At 34.4% G+C, this 19,508-nt stretch overlaps 2 protein-coding genes across 6 annotated transcripts in view; one reads left to right on the top strand and one right to left on the bottom strand.

Annotated features, from left to right (window-relative positions):
- Window positions 1–15,399, bottom strand: part of LOC135088326 (phosphatidate phosphatase LPIN2) — a 40,508-nt gene extending 25,109 nt beyond the window's left edge. For 2 of the 5 annotated variants that reach the window (XR_010261025.1, XM_063983191.1), the window contains exons 1-2: window positions 7,931–8,136; window positions 3,486–3,801 (exon numbers count right to left, since the gene is read on the bottom strand). Coding sequence is in view for 4 of the 5 variants with exons in the window: in XM_063983191.1 (XP_063839261.1) it covers window positions 3,486–3,674 (189 nt within the window). In the remaining variant the exon portion in view is untranslated. Of the gene's footprint in view, window positions 1–3,485; window positions 3,802–7,930; window positions 8,137–15,262 lie in introns of those variants that run through there. The other 3 variants (XM_063983180.1, XM_063983202.1, XM_063983184.1) reach the window with 2 other exon arrangements.
- Window positions 15,400–15,781: 382 nt separating this feature from the next.
- On the top strand, window positions 15,782–18,612 carry LOC135088314 (THAP domain-containing protein 5-like). Its single transcript, XM_063983173.1, has 5 exons — window positions 15,782–16,523; window positions 16,758–17,002; window positions 17,224–17,277; window positions 17,689–17,842; window positions 18,314–18,612. The coding sequence occupies exons 1-4, from the start codon at window positions 16,423–16,425 to the stop codon at window positions 17,826–17,828; spliced, it is 540 nt and encodes a 179-aa protein (XP_063839243.1). The 5' UTR covers window positions 15,782–16,422; the 3' UTR covers window positions 17,829–17,842; window positions 18,314–18,612.
- Window positions 18,613–19,508: the final 896 nt, after the last annotated feature.

Genomic DNA, 19,508 nt, shown 5'->3' with positions numbered 1-19,508 from the left:
TGGACCTCGCGTCTACGTATTGCCATCTCGCGGATTTTTCAATCGCGAAAACCCTCATTCATAGCACATGTATAATAATAGACCAAATGAACTTTTATAGATTGTGAAAGAGAAGATAAAGATTTTATTATTTTATTAAAATCTTGCCACGAGGTAGTTTTTCAGTAGAAACCAGGATTGGATAATCGCTACAGGCAAGTATCAGAACATTTTATAAATATTTTTAATCGATTATATCCATGTGAATCGTTTTAATAAATTGTCATTTTACTTTTTCAATTAAAACTTTTTCAATCCCTAGTCTTGTCAAACTGTCATAATGTCAACAAATTATAAATGTCACGTCAGTTGACTCAATTTCAGTCTTCTGTGCGTTTATTGTATTTTTATTTCAATGAAATAGTGCTAAAGGGTTAGTACTAAAACTGAAAGCCTTTTTTCAGAAAGAAAACCAATGTGGTGCCCTTATTATTCATGCTGTTTGAAAGTTACAAGTCAGTGATACAGAGTTGCCGACATTATAACTCCGTAGTGATACCATACCAAAGAAGAAGTTTTCCTAAACACTTGTGTAGTTTTTATATGTGATCGAATAAAAAGGATTAATTCTACTGCTCAAATGGAATAACTTATCCCAAGAGACCGAATATAAAAAAAACCTCTCCATAGAAATTATCACCATCACGAGGATGTGAATTTTTTTGAGAATTTGATATTGGTCCTGTAAGAAAAGTAGTTGTATTTCAGTAGTAGAATCAACCCTTCTTGTTTCATCAGCAAGAGTAACTATAAAAACGCCCTGTAGGTAGGTATTATTAAGCTGAAGAGTTTGTTTAGTGTCAAAGACTGTCACACAGTGTAACTTAAATTGGCATATTATGATAATGAACATAAAAACTTAAATAAATATTTATGTTAATATTTTTTCTATTTATTTATTTTCCCAAAGCTTCACAGTGACAGCTGAAACAGCAATACTGTTAACAAAACAGTAAAACTAAACTTGGAACAAACTGTTACAAATATGAGGGGTTTAATATTTTACAAATTAAAATAAAACCGCATGTTGCTTTACTTTCTCGTATAGGTAATAAATGTAATTAATGGCTAGATTATTAATGTTACTTTGTTACCCTCAATAGTGAGGAAATCTTATAAAATGGTAACCCTGATTTTTATTGTCATTCAAGTGCTCTTTCTTCGCATAGGCTTCTGTGATTTGGCCAAGGGCCACACACATTGCGATAACATTATGCGACATTGATTTGACAGCAGCGGAGTGAAGTCTTGCGACTATGCAAAATGATACCCTGTAATCGTAGCGCATACAGACATAGACTGGGCGGGGCACATAGCTCGTAGAGCTGATGGCCGCTGGGGCAGGAAAGTTCTTGAGTGGCGACCACGAGCCGAAAGACGTAGCGTGGGCAGGCCTCCCACTAGGTGGACCGACGATCTGGTGAAGGTCGCGGGAGGTGCCTGTATGCGAGCGGTGCAGGATCGGTCTTCGTGGAAATCCTTGGGGGAGGCCTTTGTCCAGCAGTGGACGTCTTTTCGGCTGAAACGAACGAACGAACGATACGTATTACCACTATTTACCAGACATTACTATTTATTGCATACTCGCCGGATTACACGTAGGAGCACGCGCGTAACAGCTTCGGCCTTGCATTATTATAAGATCTTGTTCCGCCCTTTTACGAACTTCCTCCGTGAGGATATCCCCGCCGAATTCTATGATGAACCTATCAAAAGTCATATTCTGCAATGTCAACCCACCACAAGGTGGACCGACGACCTGATAAAGGTAGCGGGAAGGCGCTGGATGCAGGCCGCTACCAACCGTGCGATGTGGAAGTCATTGGGGGAGGCCTATGTTCAGTAGTGGACGTCCTGTGGCTGAAATGATGATGATGATGAAGAAATGAATGAAAATGACAAATCTTCGCACGTGTATAATACCGTGCCAAAGTAATCATATAATTTTGGCACCTTAATAACTATTGCCGTTTTTGTTGTAAAGATCATGCAGCGCTACTTACGGATATTATTGGAAAGAAAACTATGTGGGCTCTAGATCTGAAGCCGCTTTAACGAACACGAAGTGCTCATACAATGCGGCGTATTTTCTTCCAGTCTTTAGTCAGGACTTTAGTCGAATTAAAACCCCGGTTGAACGTGATATAGCCGCACTAGAATACGATGCTTTTTTGCATAATCGCAAGACTTCGTTCCGGTGTCGACCGAATGTTATCATGATGTATGTGGCCCAGGGGTTACCGTAGCCGCTAAGGTTTGAAACTTCTTGCTTAAAATATTGTAGTCTTTGGCATAGACTACGATGGTAGTCATGGAGATAGGAGTTTGTTATCTCGTGTCAGATGTAAATGGTGAAAAGAAAACTCATGATTCGTGGTATTTTTATGTAATATGTAGGTATTTTATAAAAGTGGAACCCCGAGTGATCTCCAAAACCCATTCTATTATTATATACGATTCGGCTTCGATATCTATAATACAATAGGAGTTTATTTCATGTGTCAGATGACAAGGGTGGAAACAACCTACGATTCATGTTGTTTATTTACGTGCAATATGTGGGCATATTGTAAAAGTGGAATGCCGAGTTGTATTTCTAAAACTTGTTCTATTATTTTATACTATTTGGCTGCGACTCGGCGTGACGACAATACAAAACATTTTTCGCGAATCGGTGTTCATACATTCACACAATACATTAGACGCCATGTTGTCATAAACGACATATTATAAAATCGCTGTGATTTAATATTCTTAATCATTAATTTTATGGCAAGTGTCCATCAGGAATCATTGTTCTTACACACAGAATCGTATTATTTCGCTTTCGGGTAGTAATATGTCAAAATTGTTGGTTCTTTAGGCGAACAATGTATGGAGAACGAACATTGTCCTTTGCAAACTAAACTGGCAGTAGGCCAATACATGTCTCGCTAAATGAAAATTTTAAATACCCACTACGTCTCAAATTGCCCCTGTTTGAGACTGAATACTGTAGTGCGAAAATTGGACTCTGGACTAAGCTAAGAATATTTTGCTAGTTCGGGTCTAACTTTCTTTGATCATTTACCGCGATCGTATTCTATTCAATGATATAATCAGTCAAATGATCATGTATTTTGATCTATTGACGAGGTATAGACCATGGTAGAGCTGACATTGTTTCCCAGAAAACGCAATTCAATGCAACGCAATCCCTAACAAGCTTTTTCTTTCTTGCCTTCCTTAACCCAGAAATAATGCATTATTCGCTGGTAAATAAAAGTATAAAACTCCTCATTCGTGCATAAAATAACTCAAATAGAGACGTTAGTGTAGATAGACAGTGCCAAATTTCTAGTTAACACAAGTTAATTAATTTATGCAATATATTGCTGAATGAATAAAGCCGATACCAGCAGCAGTATTGAAAATGGATTGCATTTAATAAAATAAAATACACTTACCACTTTGAACCTGGAACGGAGCACGCCAAGCTTGCCGAAGCGCACGTGGAAAGGCGAGCACGTGAAGCTACCATCAGGCTGCTCCACCACCACCACATCGATGGCGCCGGTCAACGTAGCCCCATTGATCTCGTTGTAGAAATCGCGGAAGTTCGCGATGAACTTGCCAATATAGTTCATAGAATACATGGCTAACACTTAATCACACTCCTTTGTACTAAGAAAATCCACTAAATTACAATTGTTGCTAATTTGTCTATCAGTTCATTCACTATACTACCCCATGTTAGCGGGTCGATGACACGTTCATTAAGTCCTGTAACAAAGAAATTTCACTGATAATTTTCCGCATTTAAATAATTTCTTGATTAGTTTAATCACGTAGCTCAAATGAATTATTGACGCTATAAATCCGATTAAGATCAATTAATTGCACCTGATAATAGAATAGAATAGAATAGTTTTTTATTTGAAAGAAAGACATACAAGCAGGAAAAACATAGGTACACAATGAAGGAGATACACAAATTAATGTACAGATAATTATAATCATATATGTTCATCAAAATACCTTAAAATATGACCAAAGTACAAGTAGTAATGTACAAAATAAGGAACCTTTCAACCAGCAAAACAATAAGATAAATATTTGATCAAAACAAGTTTCAACTACTGAATGTAGAGACCAAAGATAGAAGGAAATCTCCAGCAATCAAAATATGTGGGTTAAAATGTGCGCATTATTTTGGTATCGGAGAAAAACAAGTGGCCACGTGCACTACAAATACATTTACATGGTAGAGATAAGAAACATCCGATGATCACGATGAAGTAATTCATGGGTCGATTTTTATCGGTGTTATCAATAATATAAAGGCTTAGAATGTTAATCTCAATACTCCGATATAATATTTTGAAGAATTTAACTTCAATATCATACATAAATTAAAAACAATGATGAAATGTATTTTAGGATAGCGTGACCACGTTATGTGCACAGATATCACTTGAAATATTAGGTCGATGCACTACCAGGCACCAGGCGCAGGATGTTGCATAACATTGTATGGTTGAATCGTGCAAGATATAAATGTCTAACTAACTAAACGATTGCAAGAAACAGTAGCAAAGCAGTTACTTCACATAGCGGAGCAATATAGTCTGCTATTGATTTAATTGAAAGATACGGCTTGTAATTATTAATTGTATTAACACACACCGACCTAAGCGGTGCAAAATGTACTTGCCTAACAACGACATTCTGCCAGTTTTATTTTAAGGCAAGACAAGTGCTCTATAACCGAAATGGTAACATAATTCATTCACCCCAGATCATCTCACAGCCATGACATTGGAAAAAGCCACGAACAAAAAAGAGCACGCGGGCAAGGTGTGCGTAATGACTTGCTGTGAGGACTCTGTCCTGTGTGACTAAGAATCTATAAAGATATAACTAGTTTCTTAAACAAAGACATTTGGTACAAAAGTTTTATAAAAATAACCCAACATTCCATCCATAGTTTCCTGTAATCACTATAAATTGTATCGCTATGTTAATAAAAACTGCAGAAGATAAATTCTGTTTCGCTTAGTTAGTGCTCGAAAAAGGGAATATAACTCTTCTGTCTTCGATATACTTTAATAACATTATTATAACATAGCGCTGAGAGTTTGTAAATCACTTTAAATTGAAATTTGAAACGTTTCAGCAATGTAACAAGTTTATATTGCTCAATAATTGATAGATTTGATTTAGATATTCACCTCAACCTAAAATGCTAATTAAATATTCTTATTTCACGAGATAATTAGACATGTTTACAGCACGCGGTCTGCAAACTAGCCCGTAGCTAGATTAGATAACCTGACGGGTCAATAGTAATTGGAAGCAGGTTTCTGAAACTATATGTCTGAGCTGCGATACAATTTGAACGCTGAAATATATAACCGAAAACTGAACCTCAAGGTTGATAACTATTTGCCAAACTAGTCTGAATTCTGATGCTCTACACTGCATTAAATTTCATTTTTCGAAGAAGGCACATTACGTCTAAGGAGCTCTAATCCGAATATGTAATATGGTTCCTTCGTACTTACATGTAATGTAAGTAATGTACTTTCTATCAGATATGCTATCTTAGAATATTTTTTAAAACCGGTTCAATAACTTTCGGCCATTGCTCCTTTTGTATCAACTTTTGCTTTACTTTTTATAAAGTATCTGTCATATTAATTTTGTTTAAGCTACGTTAATTAGTAGGTATTACGTGTGCAATTAATTATGAAGACTCACATTTCATGTAACATACTTAAAAACATCAGTCTTACTGACGTGACATCGTAATTAGGTAAAAAATGTGGAAACTTTAGTAAAATTTAATTATGAAAATTGTAATTGTCAAATTATGCTGTAACTAACTAAATAATATCATTTTTTTCAATAATATATAAATGACTTCCGCTTCTGTCATCAGTAATTCGCCATTGCTTGAACTGCTTGAACTGTAACCCACATTTTATTGGGCTCATGCCAACAACCGCGATAATAATAAAATTCACCACATACTTTTTTAAAGCTAACAAAACTTGCGAATCAATACTTTGATAGTAAATTGATACTGGCCAGTGTAAATACATAGAAACCTTATACACTGAGCCAGCCACTGAAGTGCGTCGAGCTACACGTTATTATGCACGTGTCTGGTCAAGAAACAACAACATAATCTAACAAACAAAACATTAGAAACAAAACAACACCGATTCCTTCGAAGTCGTAAACACGACGGGATATAGATGAATAATTTGCAGTTATTTAATAGTAACCTTAAGTTAATTAACAATGACAATAGACTGAAGTGGACATCATACTGATCTTGAACTGTTATTGCAAAAACCAAACCCAATAAAAATTCCAACACAAATATGAGCGTATAAAAGAAAATCTAGATCTAGCCTGACACCAATAACTAGCTATCTGAATCAGTCAATCAATGTTTGTTCAACGTTATTAGTAGCTACGGATTTAGTTAAGATTGATTTAAGTTTTTGTTAAAAATTACTGTTGTTATTGTTAAGTTTAAAAGTTTTAAAATTCGCAGTGGTATTTGGAGTTAGGTAACATAACAACAGCAACAAATAAACCACTTACGTATTACGTAATATTTTTATACGTTTAGGTACCTACTTTTTAAAAATAGAAATGTCGAAGAAGTCCTCATAAGGTTAATCATGCAAACAGCGTATTGCCAGAGTGTTGTAAGTAATATGTTCAAGTGTGATAGAACAGGTCCTTCCGCGGTGAACATACACGTCAAGGTGAAGATCGATTTTGTAGTCAATGCCGTCAATAAAGGAAGGAATAAGAACATAAATGTAGTTCAGAACATCTGCACAAAATTTATCTTTTGTTCCATTTTCATAAAATATTTGCATGCATTATGAAATGATGCTCAAATTAAGCCTTAAAGACGCCCAAGTCAACAGCGAGAGGACCCAGGACCGAGCTGGAGACGGAGACGCATGATACTTACGGAGGGCCGACCCCAAATAAAATGGGAATGGGCAAGGCAAAGAAGAAGATGAAATGAAGCTCAAAACACGACTAAGTTATTGGTAGAGTTTCAATATTTGGACCAAAAAAACAGTCTTGACTTGAATCTGATGTGGTATGTAGTGTAGAATCATGAATAATTAATTGACAATTTATGGACCTTATTGCCTTTTTAGGCCGATCCGCACGCAATGATAGAGCCACAAAAATAGTAGAGCGTCCCACATTTGCAGGTTCCGAAGATAAAAAGTGACCCAATATTACAATAACGCGCAAACAACAACAATGTTATTTTATTATAGTCTCACACAAATACAGTAGTGTTTTATTTGTTCCAGTAATTTGAGCATCTCACGCTGATCTTGTAATTTTAACTTTCTAGTTTCTAGATGTATTATTGTTTTGGATCGCTTGTTTATGAAATTCTTTCAGGGAAACGAAATTATGTCGTTGAGTCATATTGTTCATAGTCCAATCCAATTTATTCAATGACTCAAAATCCATTGAGAAAACACACAACAAATTACAGACTACGAGTGGGATAGCGAACAAACAAAAAACACTTCACCTAGTAAACATCCTAGTTAAAAATAAAAAGTAGGAACAACTAGATAATAAGGTAACGAAGTACTTAACGCAATCAACCGTACAAAAGTGAAAACAAAACTGGTGCCTGTTTTTCTATTGTTGAAAAAGTTCTTCACATTACCAACTTTACAAGTATCAAGCAAGCACCTTCAATATTTTTATAGCCTAGATTGTAATGTTATTTTGGTGTGGCAACAGCTTTATTCATTGCAACAATATATTCTCAACCCCTCGTTAGCAACTAGTCACTGGCCAACTGCACAATTCAAAGAACTTTACGTTAATTGATTTCCGTAGAATTTCCTACCTTTACAAAGAGCAGCTCGTTAAATTTTTCTTGTGCCAGACAAGAACAACAGCCTGCGGCACCAGAACTAGCCTTGTGTGATGATGGCAGTCTTTGACAACAATATACTTTTGTCAGCTGCAATCACGAAACCAACCAAGCACTAGGTGAGACTTCAACGCGTGTTATTCGCGTCGACTCTACCAATAAACTGTGTGAACTGTGGTAGAGAGCGTGCAAAACGACGATATCGCGGCCTGACGTTGGTGGCGTGACGTCGTGTCGTCAGACTGTATGTGTATGTGGATACATATACTCATACAGCAGTGACAGAGGTTACACACAACCACGTGTTCAGTTCGAGCCTGAGGCGCGAGCCCACATCCGCGAGGCCGACTGTACGACGATGGTCCGATACTCCGATCGCGCGGCATGGCGTGATGTCTGGTCACACCACTTGCGAAAGTTTCTTTTTACTTTACCTTAAATATAAAACTCGTCGTTTCGAATTAAGTTATAATGGGAGCTTGACTTTTATGTGCTTACATAACGCAACACAAGGTGACTCTACCTATGTTACTATGAAAATAAACAAAAGATAAGTTAATTTCGATGTTTCAGTCTGATATTATGTGTTATCGTCACATTTTCTAACTGATTACAATAAAAGAATATGAACCGGATCTGAGTAAACATTTATTCCAATATCCTTTTGTTTAGGAGAACCGGATAATTAGTCATTTCATATTACTTGGAATATCTGTAATAATTTGTATTTTTAAAGAAAAAAGTACCCGTTACAGTAGGACATTGCTGGAGATATAGAGTCAATTTATGTCGTAAAGTAAAGACACGGTAAAGAGTTGAGTATTTATAAAAATATTTTTTTAGAAAAAACATTTCTGGTTCTATCCTAACTAAACTATTGTTTGCATTAATTATTTTAGTTTGATAATTTGAAATGGATAATAAATGTGCAAATAAGAGTCGAGGTGCAATAATCGTCTCTTATTCTGATATAATAGGACCACCTGCTTTAATTCAAGCTTTGTTCTATCTAATTGAAGTTGTATTGCTACTACTGTGTTTATTAAAAGACTCAAAAATTCAATCTCATTAAACACTCTTATCTCGGTTAGTGTTTTAACAACATCTATCGTCACAAAGACGACTAACAAGATCGATTGGATTCAACAAAAGGTATTGTTAATTTTCTTGAGGACCTATTTTTTATTTATGGTACTAATTTAATTAGCAGTGTAACGCACCTTTTAAATATGAAATTACAATAAAACTAAACTACTTTATAGAATTACATCTACTGAAAATTTTCTAAACATGATAGCCGGAAATTCACCTTTTTATTCAGTCTGATTTTTTTTCTTATCTTGTTTTCGGTTGAAGTGGTTTAATATGCAGAGAATTAGTACTAAATTACATGGCTCTATTACCTAATTGTTTTTGTAAAACTAGGCTTGACACTTAGGTACGACTTGTTCATGGCAAAGTTCTTACTGTGGTAAACGAACGACTGTTGGGACTGCCTATCCCAACTTAGGAGATAATGTTAATAAACCTATATCCGTATAAAGAACTATGTAAACCTATACAGGGTGGCCAAAACAGTGAGGTCTAAAAGAAAAAATTAGATTCCTTACATCAAGGTGTACCTAAATCACCCCCATGTATGTAATACGATTGTGCATAGTTTAGGAGATAGAGTTAATTTTGTGATATTTTCAAATTTTGTGACCTAGTAGGCTTTAAACATTTTTATCTTTTTTTTGAGGTAACTTTTCTCAGAATTCTTTTTTTCGACAGATTTGTTATTAATTGCCGATGTTTGAAAAAAATAATCACCTTCCTATCTTTGATTCAAGATACAAAAGTTTTGCTAGAAACATTAAAATTATGCTTTTATCAGAACACTATCAAATTTTCAACTTAAAAGTTTAAGTAAAAAAAAGTTCCGAAATTTGGAGGTAGGAAGCCATAGTTCCTTAGTAGTTGAAGTTCCCTTCCACCTTCAGCCTAATCATCAGTTTCCACCAGGTGTTTGATTTTACAAAATATTTTTTATAAAATCCGATTTGTATGAAAATTAAAATAATTAAAATGAAGATATCAATTTTCTGACTTCACCATACCATTTATATGACCATGTTAACATGGGCTAGTGTCGGCTCATATACCCATTTACCTTACACCCTGTATACATGGGGGTGATTTAGGTACACCTTGATGTAAGGAATCTAAATTTTTCTTTTAGACCTCACTGTTTTGGCCACCCTGTATAAAGATTTGAAATTTTCAGGAACTTTACTGGAGAATTTCTGAATGTTTGATCCTATGAAGGGTAATAAAATAATATGGTAACAAAATACAGCAGCCTTATTTGTCTAAGAATGGGTGTGTCGTGACGTAGTGTTTACGCCTCACAGATGTGATGGCGACGTTATACGACGTATTATTTAAGACCACCAAGGCCGCCTACCTAGCATCCAGTAAAAAATATTCTACTGACCCGATTTAAAACTTATGCATACAATGCTAAGCACTAAAATTGAACAATACATTCACTGAAAGTTGCGTGCGCGCATAAACAAACGTTATCGGTGAGATGGCCTTGTAGTTTTGCGCATAGCTTATTATGCTGTTGTAGGCATTGAAAAACAGAGCAAAACATGTTTTTCAAAATTTCAAGTGGGCATGTAAACAAATTCCATAATACCTAGATTATACATAGAGCAATAAGTTGATTATTTAACTTTTAACAACTACAATGTACAGCCCATTGGAAAAATGTTTAATTGACAAAATTTCTTTTTTAATTACTTTGTAACGTTAACAAAATTAACCCAACAGTTTAGCTTGATTATTTAACTGAAGCAATTGTAAAGTTTTAATTCTGAATTTTAATATTAAGCTTATACTCGTCCGTGCGTGACATAATGCATCATCTGCTTGCTAATATTGATAACTTACTGATAAGTTCGATCTCTTCTTAGTTCTTCACATTCAGTTTCACCTTTGACTTTCAAAAAATACGCTTTAAATAATTATTATAGTTTTAATAATATACCTACTTAGTTAACAATAGTTAGCTATTTTCATATTTCTCGAGATTACATAGCAATTTTCATAAAACAAAAAATGTGTAGACCGTAATTTATTTTATGATTCTGTTTCTTGAGTTTGAAAATATCTAACAAAAGATAATTGAAGTTTGTAATCACATTTCTAAAAGTCAATAATGCGCCGACTGTGAAGACGAGATCGTAGGGTAATTGCGCCGGTTTTCCGTCCAGCTCCTGTTTTCGTCCATTTGACCGACTTGCCACAAACAAATACGGAAAATTAGAATACAAACCTAACTTTCCGTGCAAGTTTGGACTTGTTAAAATCTATAATATCTAAGTAACAGTTCTGCCTGCATGAAAATGTAATTTGACAAGTAATAACTCCAAAAAATCTACGGAAGTTGCTGCTGCACACAGGTGAATGGAAAACGTCGTCAAGTTAGAAAAAAAACGTGCCGGTAGGGAACTTTCATGGTATGTTTAATTACTGTTTTAGCTACTTAACGTAATGTTTTTGGCACGTTATGTCTAATTATTAGCATAATAAACACTATTTTAAGGGTTTATTAAAGTTTTTGTATAGAAATCTTAGATAATTAAGTGGACTAATACTAGCATAACAATTTTGCAATATTTTGGTTTTCGTCCACGTGGACGGAAACCCTGACACCTAGTTAATATTTTTAATAATCATTTTACTTCAATGGACCTACAAAATAAAATGTTTTTTCTTCCAATATGATCTTTATTGCTATTATATTAAACATTTCAGTTTACGTCCACTTTTTAACAGTGATAAACCCATAAAAACCGTTAAAAAGATGTGGACGAAAACAAAAAACAGCTTTAAACGTTGTTGTGTTTTCGTCCATGACGTCATGAGCAAGCACTGGGGTTGGACGAATACCAAAATTAGCTATTCCTGTAAATTAGTTTTCGTCCATTTGTCCTTCGACCTATTGCAATATTTTCCTAAATTTAAGTAAGAAACTTATTTAAATCTTTTTGATATCATTTGAAAGCTAACAAAATTACCTTTCAAATGATATACCACAATCCATAGTTACTGTATTGTAGAATTGGTTTTAAGTTAATAATTCAACTGCACCCTTTTTTCTACACAGTGGTCGAAAACTAGCTAACACTAGGACGAAAACTGATTTTTTTGGACGAAAACTAGTGAAATCGCCTCTTTTGCATAAAATATTTTTTATAAAAAAACCCGTGGTATTTACTTATTGTCATATAATATTAACGTAAAGTAGACTATATAAGGACTAAAATGACATATGATACATATGTGTAAGGGTATTTTAAGATATTCATTTCGCATCACAAAGTTGGCAACTCCGATAATTGGACGAAAACTAGCGCAGTTACCCTACTTTTCAGTAGTTATCGATATTTAGCAGGCAGATGATAGATAATATTATGTCATGAGTATCAGTATTTTTCAATTCACAAATAAAACCTGCTTGCACGATAATAGATAGGTTACTTCCAGCTGCTTCAGTAACTTAATTAAACTTAACTGTCGGGTTAATTAAGACTTTATCTAAACTTCATAATATTTATGATAGGTATTAAATAAAATCACTAATTCTCGATAAACATATCAACCGGATATTGTAGAATATCGGAATGTAGGTGATTAATACACATATTTTATAACTTCAGTCAGCTCATGAACATACAGATTAGTACGAAAAACAAAGGTGAATACCTACCTAGTGTAGCAAAAGAAAATAAGAAGGATCAGGCAGGATTGTTAGCCGTAACTGGAAAACCTTAACAAAAAAAGTATAATATGGGATGGGTATTTCATTTAAATACTGTATTTATATGACAAGAGTGCATGGACTTTAACGACCTAGCTTGCACATACATATTGCATTTTGTGAAATGTATTAACCCGTGTATAAACAAAGGGTCGACAAAGGTGGCAGAGTTTCTTGCCCTTTACGCCAGAATGCAAAGAAAGAATGATGGAGTCGAGAGAGACTTGTTTAAATCGGTTTCTTATCGAGACGAAGTTAAGAACTCCCTCCTGATGTTAGTTATTAAATTAGCGTTAAGAGTTGCCCTCCTGAAGTATCTATAAAGTTAAACTTCAGTAATTTGAAGAGAAATAGAAATATTGTTTTGAAACCTTGAGTAGACTAACGAATTTATCGTTGCGACACGCGTTGCAAGTGTTGCTTGCTAGTTACAGGTGCTAATATCAATATGTTATCGTAAGGTGACTGACACATATTAATTATGTTTGTATTTAAAGATAATTCACTTTATAAGGGGAAGAGACATGGAAAGTCATAAGGCAGAAGAATTAATATTCAATATAAGATACGATAAGGTCACGTTCAAGACAAAGACAATTTTTTTTTATCCACAACGAGGAAGCTCTTGGCCTGTATCTCACCTGATGGTAAGTGACGATCAGGCCGAAGGTGGAAGCGAGCTTCACCCGGAATCCTCAACCACGGAGGAACTGGCTATCTTACCTCTAACTGCCGGAACACAACAATGCTGTTAACATTGTTGTTATGGCGACAGACTTAGGTAAGATGGTGGTAGCTAGCCAGGCGGACGTAGAACAAGCCCTACCACCAACCAAACCGAACAGAAAAATCTGCCCCCACTGGGAATCGAACCCGGGACCTCTGCGTCTGAAGCAGGTGGTCTTACCACTAGAGCACAGAGGCGGTTCAATGTGTTCTATGTCTATCACAATGAGTTCTATGTCTTTATAAGTGTAGTTAGACAGAGAAGCTTTGAGCCAGAAAAGTGTACTTATTTTAGTTGGGCAGCTTTAGGAAAGTTGCGTTATATCCTCGCCCTCTCGTGCTAAACGGACTTTGGCGCCCCATGGTCCCTTACGTTGGCTGTTTGTTTAATCGTTCGTTCGTTCGTTCGTTTCAGCCAAATGACGTCCACTGCTGGACAAAGGCCTCCTCCAAGGTTTTCCACAATGCACGGTCCTGAACTGCACGCTGCTGCGGTTTGTTTAATAATACAATTTAACTACATAAAAATGAATGTGCAATTGCGAAAATTGCAATACAGGAAAAAGCGACGCAACAACTAAGCGAGTCATTATAGATAGCGAGGGGTCGCTCGGCGCGTGAGCGCGTTATAGAGGGACGAGATAATGTCACCGCTTCGCAAGTTAACTGAGTAAAAATGGACGAAATGCTTATTTACTTTGAATTCGTATTGAATGAACCTACTTTATTTTGTTTGATACATTTTGGAACAATTCGTATTGAACCCATTTTCGGCGCATTTAAACTAAAAACCATTCCTAAGACAAGAAAACTATAAAAAACACTGTTTTCTAAAGTTTGGATGATTTTATTAATACTGTACACTTTTCAAACTTTATCTCTCCAGATGAGAATTATTTTCAAAGAAATTAAGAATAGGAGAATAATGAACACACATGATAGTGGTTTATACTTTTGCACATAATACAGTGGCGGACTTAATGCCAGGTGGCATTCTCTGCCAGTCTCCCAGTGAATCTTTCTATAATTCAGACATAATTAATTTAATTTCTTTTTTTAAGAGGTCAGTCAATCAATCTTTAAAGTTTAATTTTTGTAAGTATGTAAACAAAATCCTTACATACATATTTTATTTTATATACCAACAGCAGGTTAAATAATAAGATCTATGAATATGAAAGAAAAGGACCTAAATGTATCAACTAAGTGACACACCAATAATTTCATTACTAGATATACCTACATAAAAATCTTATAAGATTCGATTTCACAATTTATATCTCTATGATCAAGCATAGGGTGATAGGATGCCATATTCCTACTGTAGGAAATAACAGTTTTAGATAGAAAGATTCTAGCTAGAATTAGGGGAAATCTGCATCAAGGTTAAGTCCAAAAAATCTATTTATATTATTATTATTATTTCTCGTAGCCTTTGGATTTAACATTTTTATAATTTTGTTTGTAGGTGCTAGTAAATGGTTTTTATTGTTGGTGATTAACGTAATATTAAGTTAATTCAGGTTCTACATCAAAATTACAGGACTTATAGGCTGAGGGAATGATGATGTTAACAAATTTAGTCACTTCAGTAAAATTGTACCTACATTTAGAAAAATATATTGATTCAAAAAAGTAGACAAGTCAATCAAATCTAAGTTTTTTAGAACTAAAACTTAAAAGTACAGTGAAACAAAGGCAAGATTCGAGAAATTAGAAAACATTCCAATATAATTATAGTAAATGAATATGTATTTTTGTTTACTCACCAACTTCGATTTCTTCCTGGTGGACGAGGATTTCGGAATAAAATTAAAATAATTCAATTCCTGTGTACCTGCTGCAAATAATTACTTTATTTTTCGATTTTATCTGATGCAGGATGTTGGTTCATTTTTCCATTGATTTATTTCACAGATATGGATTAGAGTAGATACAGCAAGTTGATCGTCAAAGCGTGCCATTCCGATATGTCCAAATGGACATACATGGTCGAGTGATGTTCATGTAATCCGATTACAACAATCGGTTACGATGATTTTACGAGGACAGTAGTACGAACACGGTAGAAAGAAGAAATTATTTACGGATTGAGAATTGTAATTAACATCACAAGTAACAAATAATTAATTAGAATAAAGTAGCAGTAGAAGAAGTATAAAGTAGCATTGTTTTTAATACATATCCTGCGATGTACTCTTAAGAGTTAAAACCATGGTCCCTGTATGTGGTGCACTCATACCGATCCCAAGGAACCGTACTTACTCATAACAATAAGACACACCAGTGGGTAGACACTTCTCATACAAAGACTAGTCTCTATATGTAGCAATTGATATACAACCTTATCCCTTAAGCAATAAAGTGCATTTTGGATTGATTTCACTATAGCAGGGGAACCCGCGGATCAATACCACCATACTAAAAATAATTGTTTAGTGTCCTTATGTTGGTAGTATTGTTAGTTTGACAAATGAAAAAAAATGTCTGTCAATTGAGTTTGAGTTTTTAACCGGCGATTTGATTCGTGTGAAGTTATTTTCTCAGATTTGGTGCAATATTACTGTAAATAAACTTTTCTGTCGTTTACGTTGAGTTGATTAAGTTCCTCCGTATCGGGCGTGATAAAGTTTGCTGTTCAGTGTTATGTTTTTTGTGAGATAGAGACTCTTTTAAATAAGCTGTGTTTCAACTTCTACAGAAGTTTAAACTCTTATTTACTTTTCTGTTTAATGGGTATGTTATCTACTTACTTGAAATATTAGATCTATTACAAATCTATTTTTCATTAAAAACAACCCTATGTGATGAAAATGTAAATGTACTTTCAAAACTGGTAAATGCATGAACCAGGGCATTGACACTGGTTGGAGAGAAATTATAGGCTTTGTTTAATTAATACCTATTTCATTTTAGGCTTCTACTGATAATGGAGAGTAGAAACAACAAGAAGTGCGTTATTTGTAATAAGAGGCGAAGTCGTGGTGGATCACCCTTACTTTTGAGTAGGTTTCCTCTGGATTCTGACCGGTAAGTTTCTAATAACACTCATTTATTACAAGATAATTTTACTGATTGTGTAAACTTAAAGGCTGGGATTAATATTTTTAATCATACAGTAAATAACCATAACCAATTTTTAATTTCAGTATTTTGTTTCGTACTCTGTAAATGAATTGCATAACAATACTAAAAGAAATTAGTTAATGAATAAATTTCAGTTTGTTATTCTTTTTCTTTTCTAATAGGTATTTCTTATTTCAGTTGTCGAATGTGGGTTAAAAATGCTGGCATAGAAGACTTAGCATATGTACCTATTGAAAAGTTACACCAACTTAAGTTTGTTTGTGGTGGGCACTTCACTCCTGAATCCTTCAATGCCAAAGGAACTCGGCTGAAGAACTCAGCTATTCCAACACTGGAATTGAGCAATCCCATCTTGCCAGATGAAGTTTTGACAGAGTTTCCTCTTCATGTAAAAGACTCCAATAAAGAAAACCTCAAGACAGGTATGATGATGACTTCAATTATTTTTTTTAAATTTAATTTACTATCTATCAATTTTTCTGAATTATTTAGATGTCTTAATTAATTTTCTTTGGTTTCCAAAACAAACCAACCGAATGCAATTTAACAAGGTTCTTTCTTTGTAACCACAAACATGTGTTGTATGCTTATCAATAAATAATATATAATTTCAATTATTAATTATATCTATACTTTGTTACAGTTCTTTATGATCATTCATATTGCATTCCAAAGAAGTCAAATCCAGTTGAACGAGGTATGTTTATCTAAAATTATACTAATAATATAAAAAGGAAATATTTAATTGTTTGTTTGTATTTGATCGGCTCCGTAACTCGAAGCCAAGATAGCCTAAAGTGCGGGTTAGAACCCCACAGCTTGAATATTGTAGTAAACCCACTCGTAACACAATTTAGCTTAGAATGAGGTGTTGAGTTAGAGGGACTTTAGTAATTTGTGTAATACAAATTCTTCAAAAAAAGTACCGGACCAATTTGAAAAATTTTAGGCAATCTCCATTAATTAGCCAGGTCAGCTAGTTTAATAATATTTATAAGCTAGTAATTTTTAATGTGAGCAAGACATGTACCTAGACTGATTGTACCCTAAAGTTGGGTAAGAACATGACATTTTATTACCCAATTCACATTTCATTATCTGCTTTCAGTTCCCCTTACAACTACAACCAAACAACTAAATTCAACATGTTTGGGAGCTGTGGATATACCAGATTCTGGTATTTCTGCGAAAACAACTTTTGAACCTCTTCCTTCTACTTCCAATGCACCAGAACATAATGACCTATAAACCCATTGCTCGTGGTAAGTGTACAAACTAATTATTTACCTTCTAAAATATGCCTTCCCTCAAACTAAAGAATGCCACTCTGGATGCGTTCTGCAGTCTGCAGTCAGGTCAAAATGAACTTATATGTACAACATTCTAGGTTTCTGTACATTTTATATTAATGCGATTTGACCGTGCGGATACGAACAAAGAACGCAAAGCACACGTGACTGATTGCCTTATCACGACCACTTACAGATTGTCTTGACATACCCGCAGAACGCATCCAGAATGCAGAACATTAAAACCTCTAAATGCCTTTAATTTAATATTATGTCATTGTTATTGAAGGTGGGCCCACGCTTCATATTTTATGAGAAGAGCTATCATTATCCTGTCTTTGCATTTTTTTAAAACTTGATAATGATTGATTGATTTGGAAATAATATGTTTCATAAAACAACAAAATAAATTTTAAACTAATTTGCATATTTATAATATTTCAGATGATAAAAACATTTGCCATCAAGATGCACAGGCAGAAATATTAGTCCACAGTTATAAAAGACCTAAGAAAAACATTGAAATGAAAGGTAAGATAAAACATACCTAATTTAAAAAACTAAGTAAAATTGCTGATTAATTAACCAATATTCAATTCAATTTGCTTTAATGTTGTTTTTTTACTAATGGAAATGTTTTTATTATTATTACAGACACTTCATCAACATTTACAATTAAAGAGAAGAGGCTTTGGCGACAGTTACAAAATGCAAAAAAAACAATAAGGAATATAGCGAAGTCAAGAGTGAATTTAGACAAGTTAGATTCGGAAGTGCTGACATCGTTAGTAAAGGATGTAGTGCAGAATAACAAAAAAAAGTCACAAGGAAAAAGGTGGACTTTAGCCAACAAAATATATGCTTTGGCTATATTTAAACGGTCCCCTAAAGCATACCGCTATATGCAAAAGCTGTTTACGCTACCAAGCACTAAAACGCTCCAAAGGATTTTAAAAAATATACCAATGGAGCCTGGTATAAATAAAAATATAATTGATATGTTAGAGGCAAAAGCATCAAGTATGCCAAAGGAAAATAAATATTGCTCGTTAATATTTGACGAGATGGCGTTAAAGAAACGGATAATTTATAACGAAATTGCTGATAAAGTGGATGGCTACGTGGATTATGGAGAGGGCGAGAACATGGGACGAGAAAAGAAAATTGCAGACCATGCGTTAGTGTTTATGATACAGGGTGCTAAACATAAATACAAACAATATATTGCGCACTATTTTGTGGAAGGCACAATATCAACAGCAAAACTGGCAAAAATTATATCGGACATCATCAAAAAATTAAAAGAAATCGGATTTGTGGTTCTAACAACAGTTTGTGATCAGGGATCTACAAATATAGGAGCTCTTAACATGTTAAAAAGAAACTGTGGACAAGGCATAGATAGCAACTTTTTCTCTGTAAATAATGACAAAATTTTTATAATCTATGACATCCCTCACTTGTTCAAATCATTACGAAACAATTTCTATAAAAGTGGAAATATGTCTTTCGATGGAAAAATTGCACAATGGAGGCATTTGGTAGTTGCAGAAGAACACAACAGAAATTTTTTAAATTTTAAAAAACTGAATAGTACCATTGTAAATCCAACATTCAAAACTAAGATGAGGGTGAAGTA

This window comes from Ostrinia nubilalis, chromosome 1 (assembly GCF_963855985.1).
Source record: "Ostrinia nubilalis chromosome 1, ilOstNubi1.1, whole genome shotgun sequence".
In the NCBI taxonomy this organism is placed as follows: Eukaryota; Metazoa; Arthropoda; class Insecta; order Lepidoptera; family Crambidae; genus Ostrinia; species Ostrinia nubilalis.
This window is presented reverse-complemented; position numbering and strand designations above follow the sequence as displayed.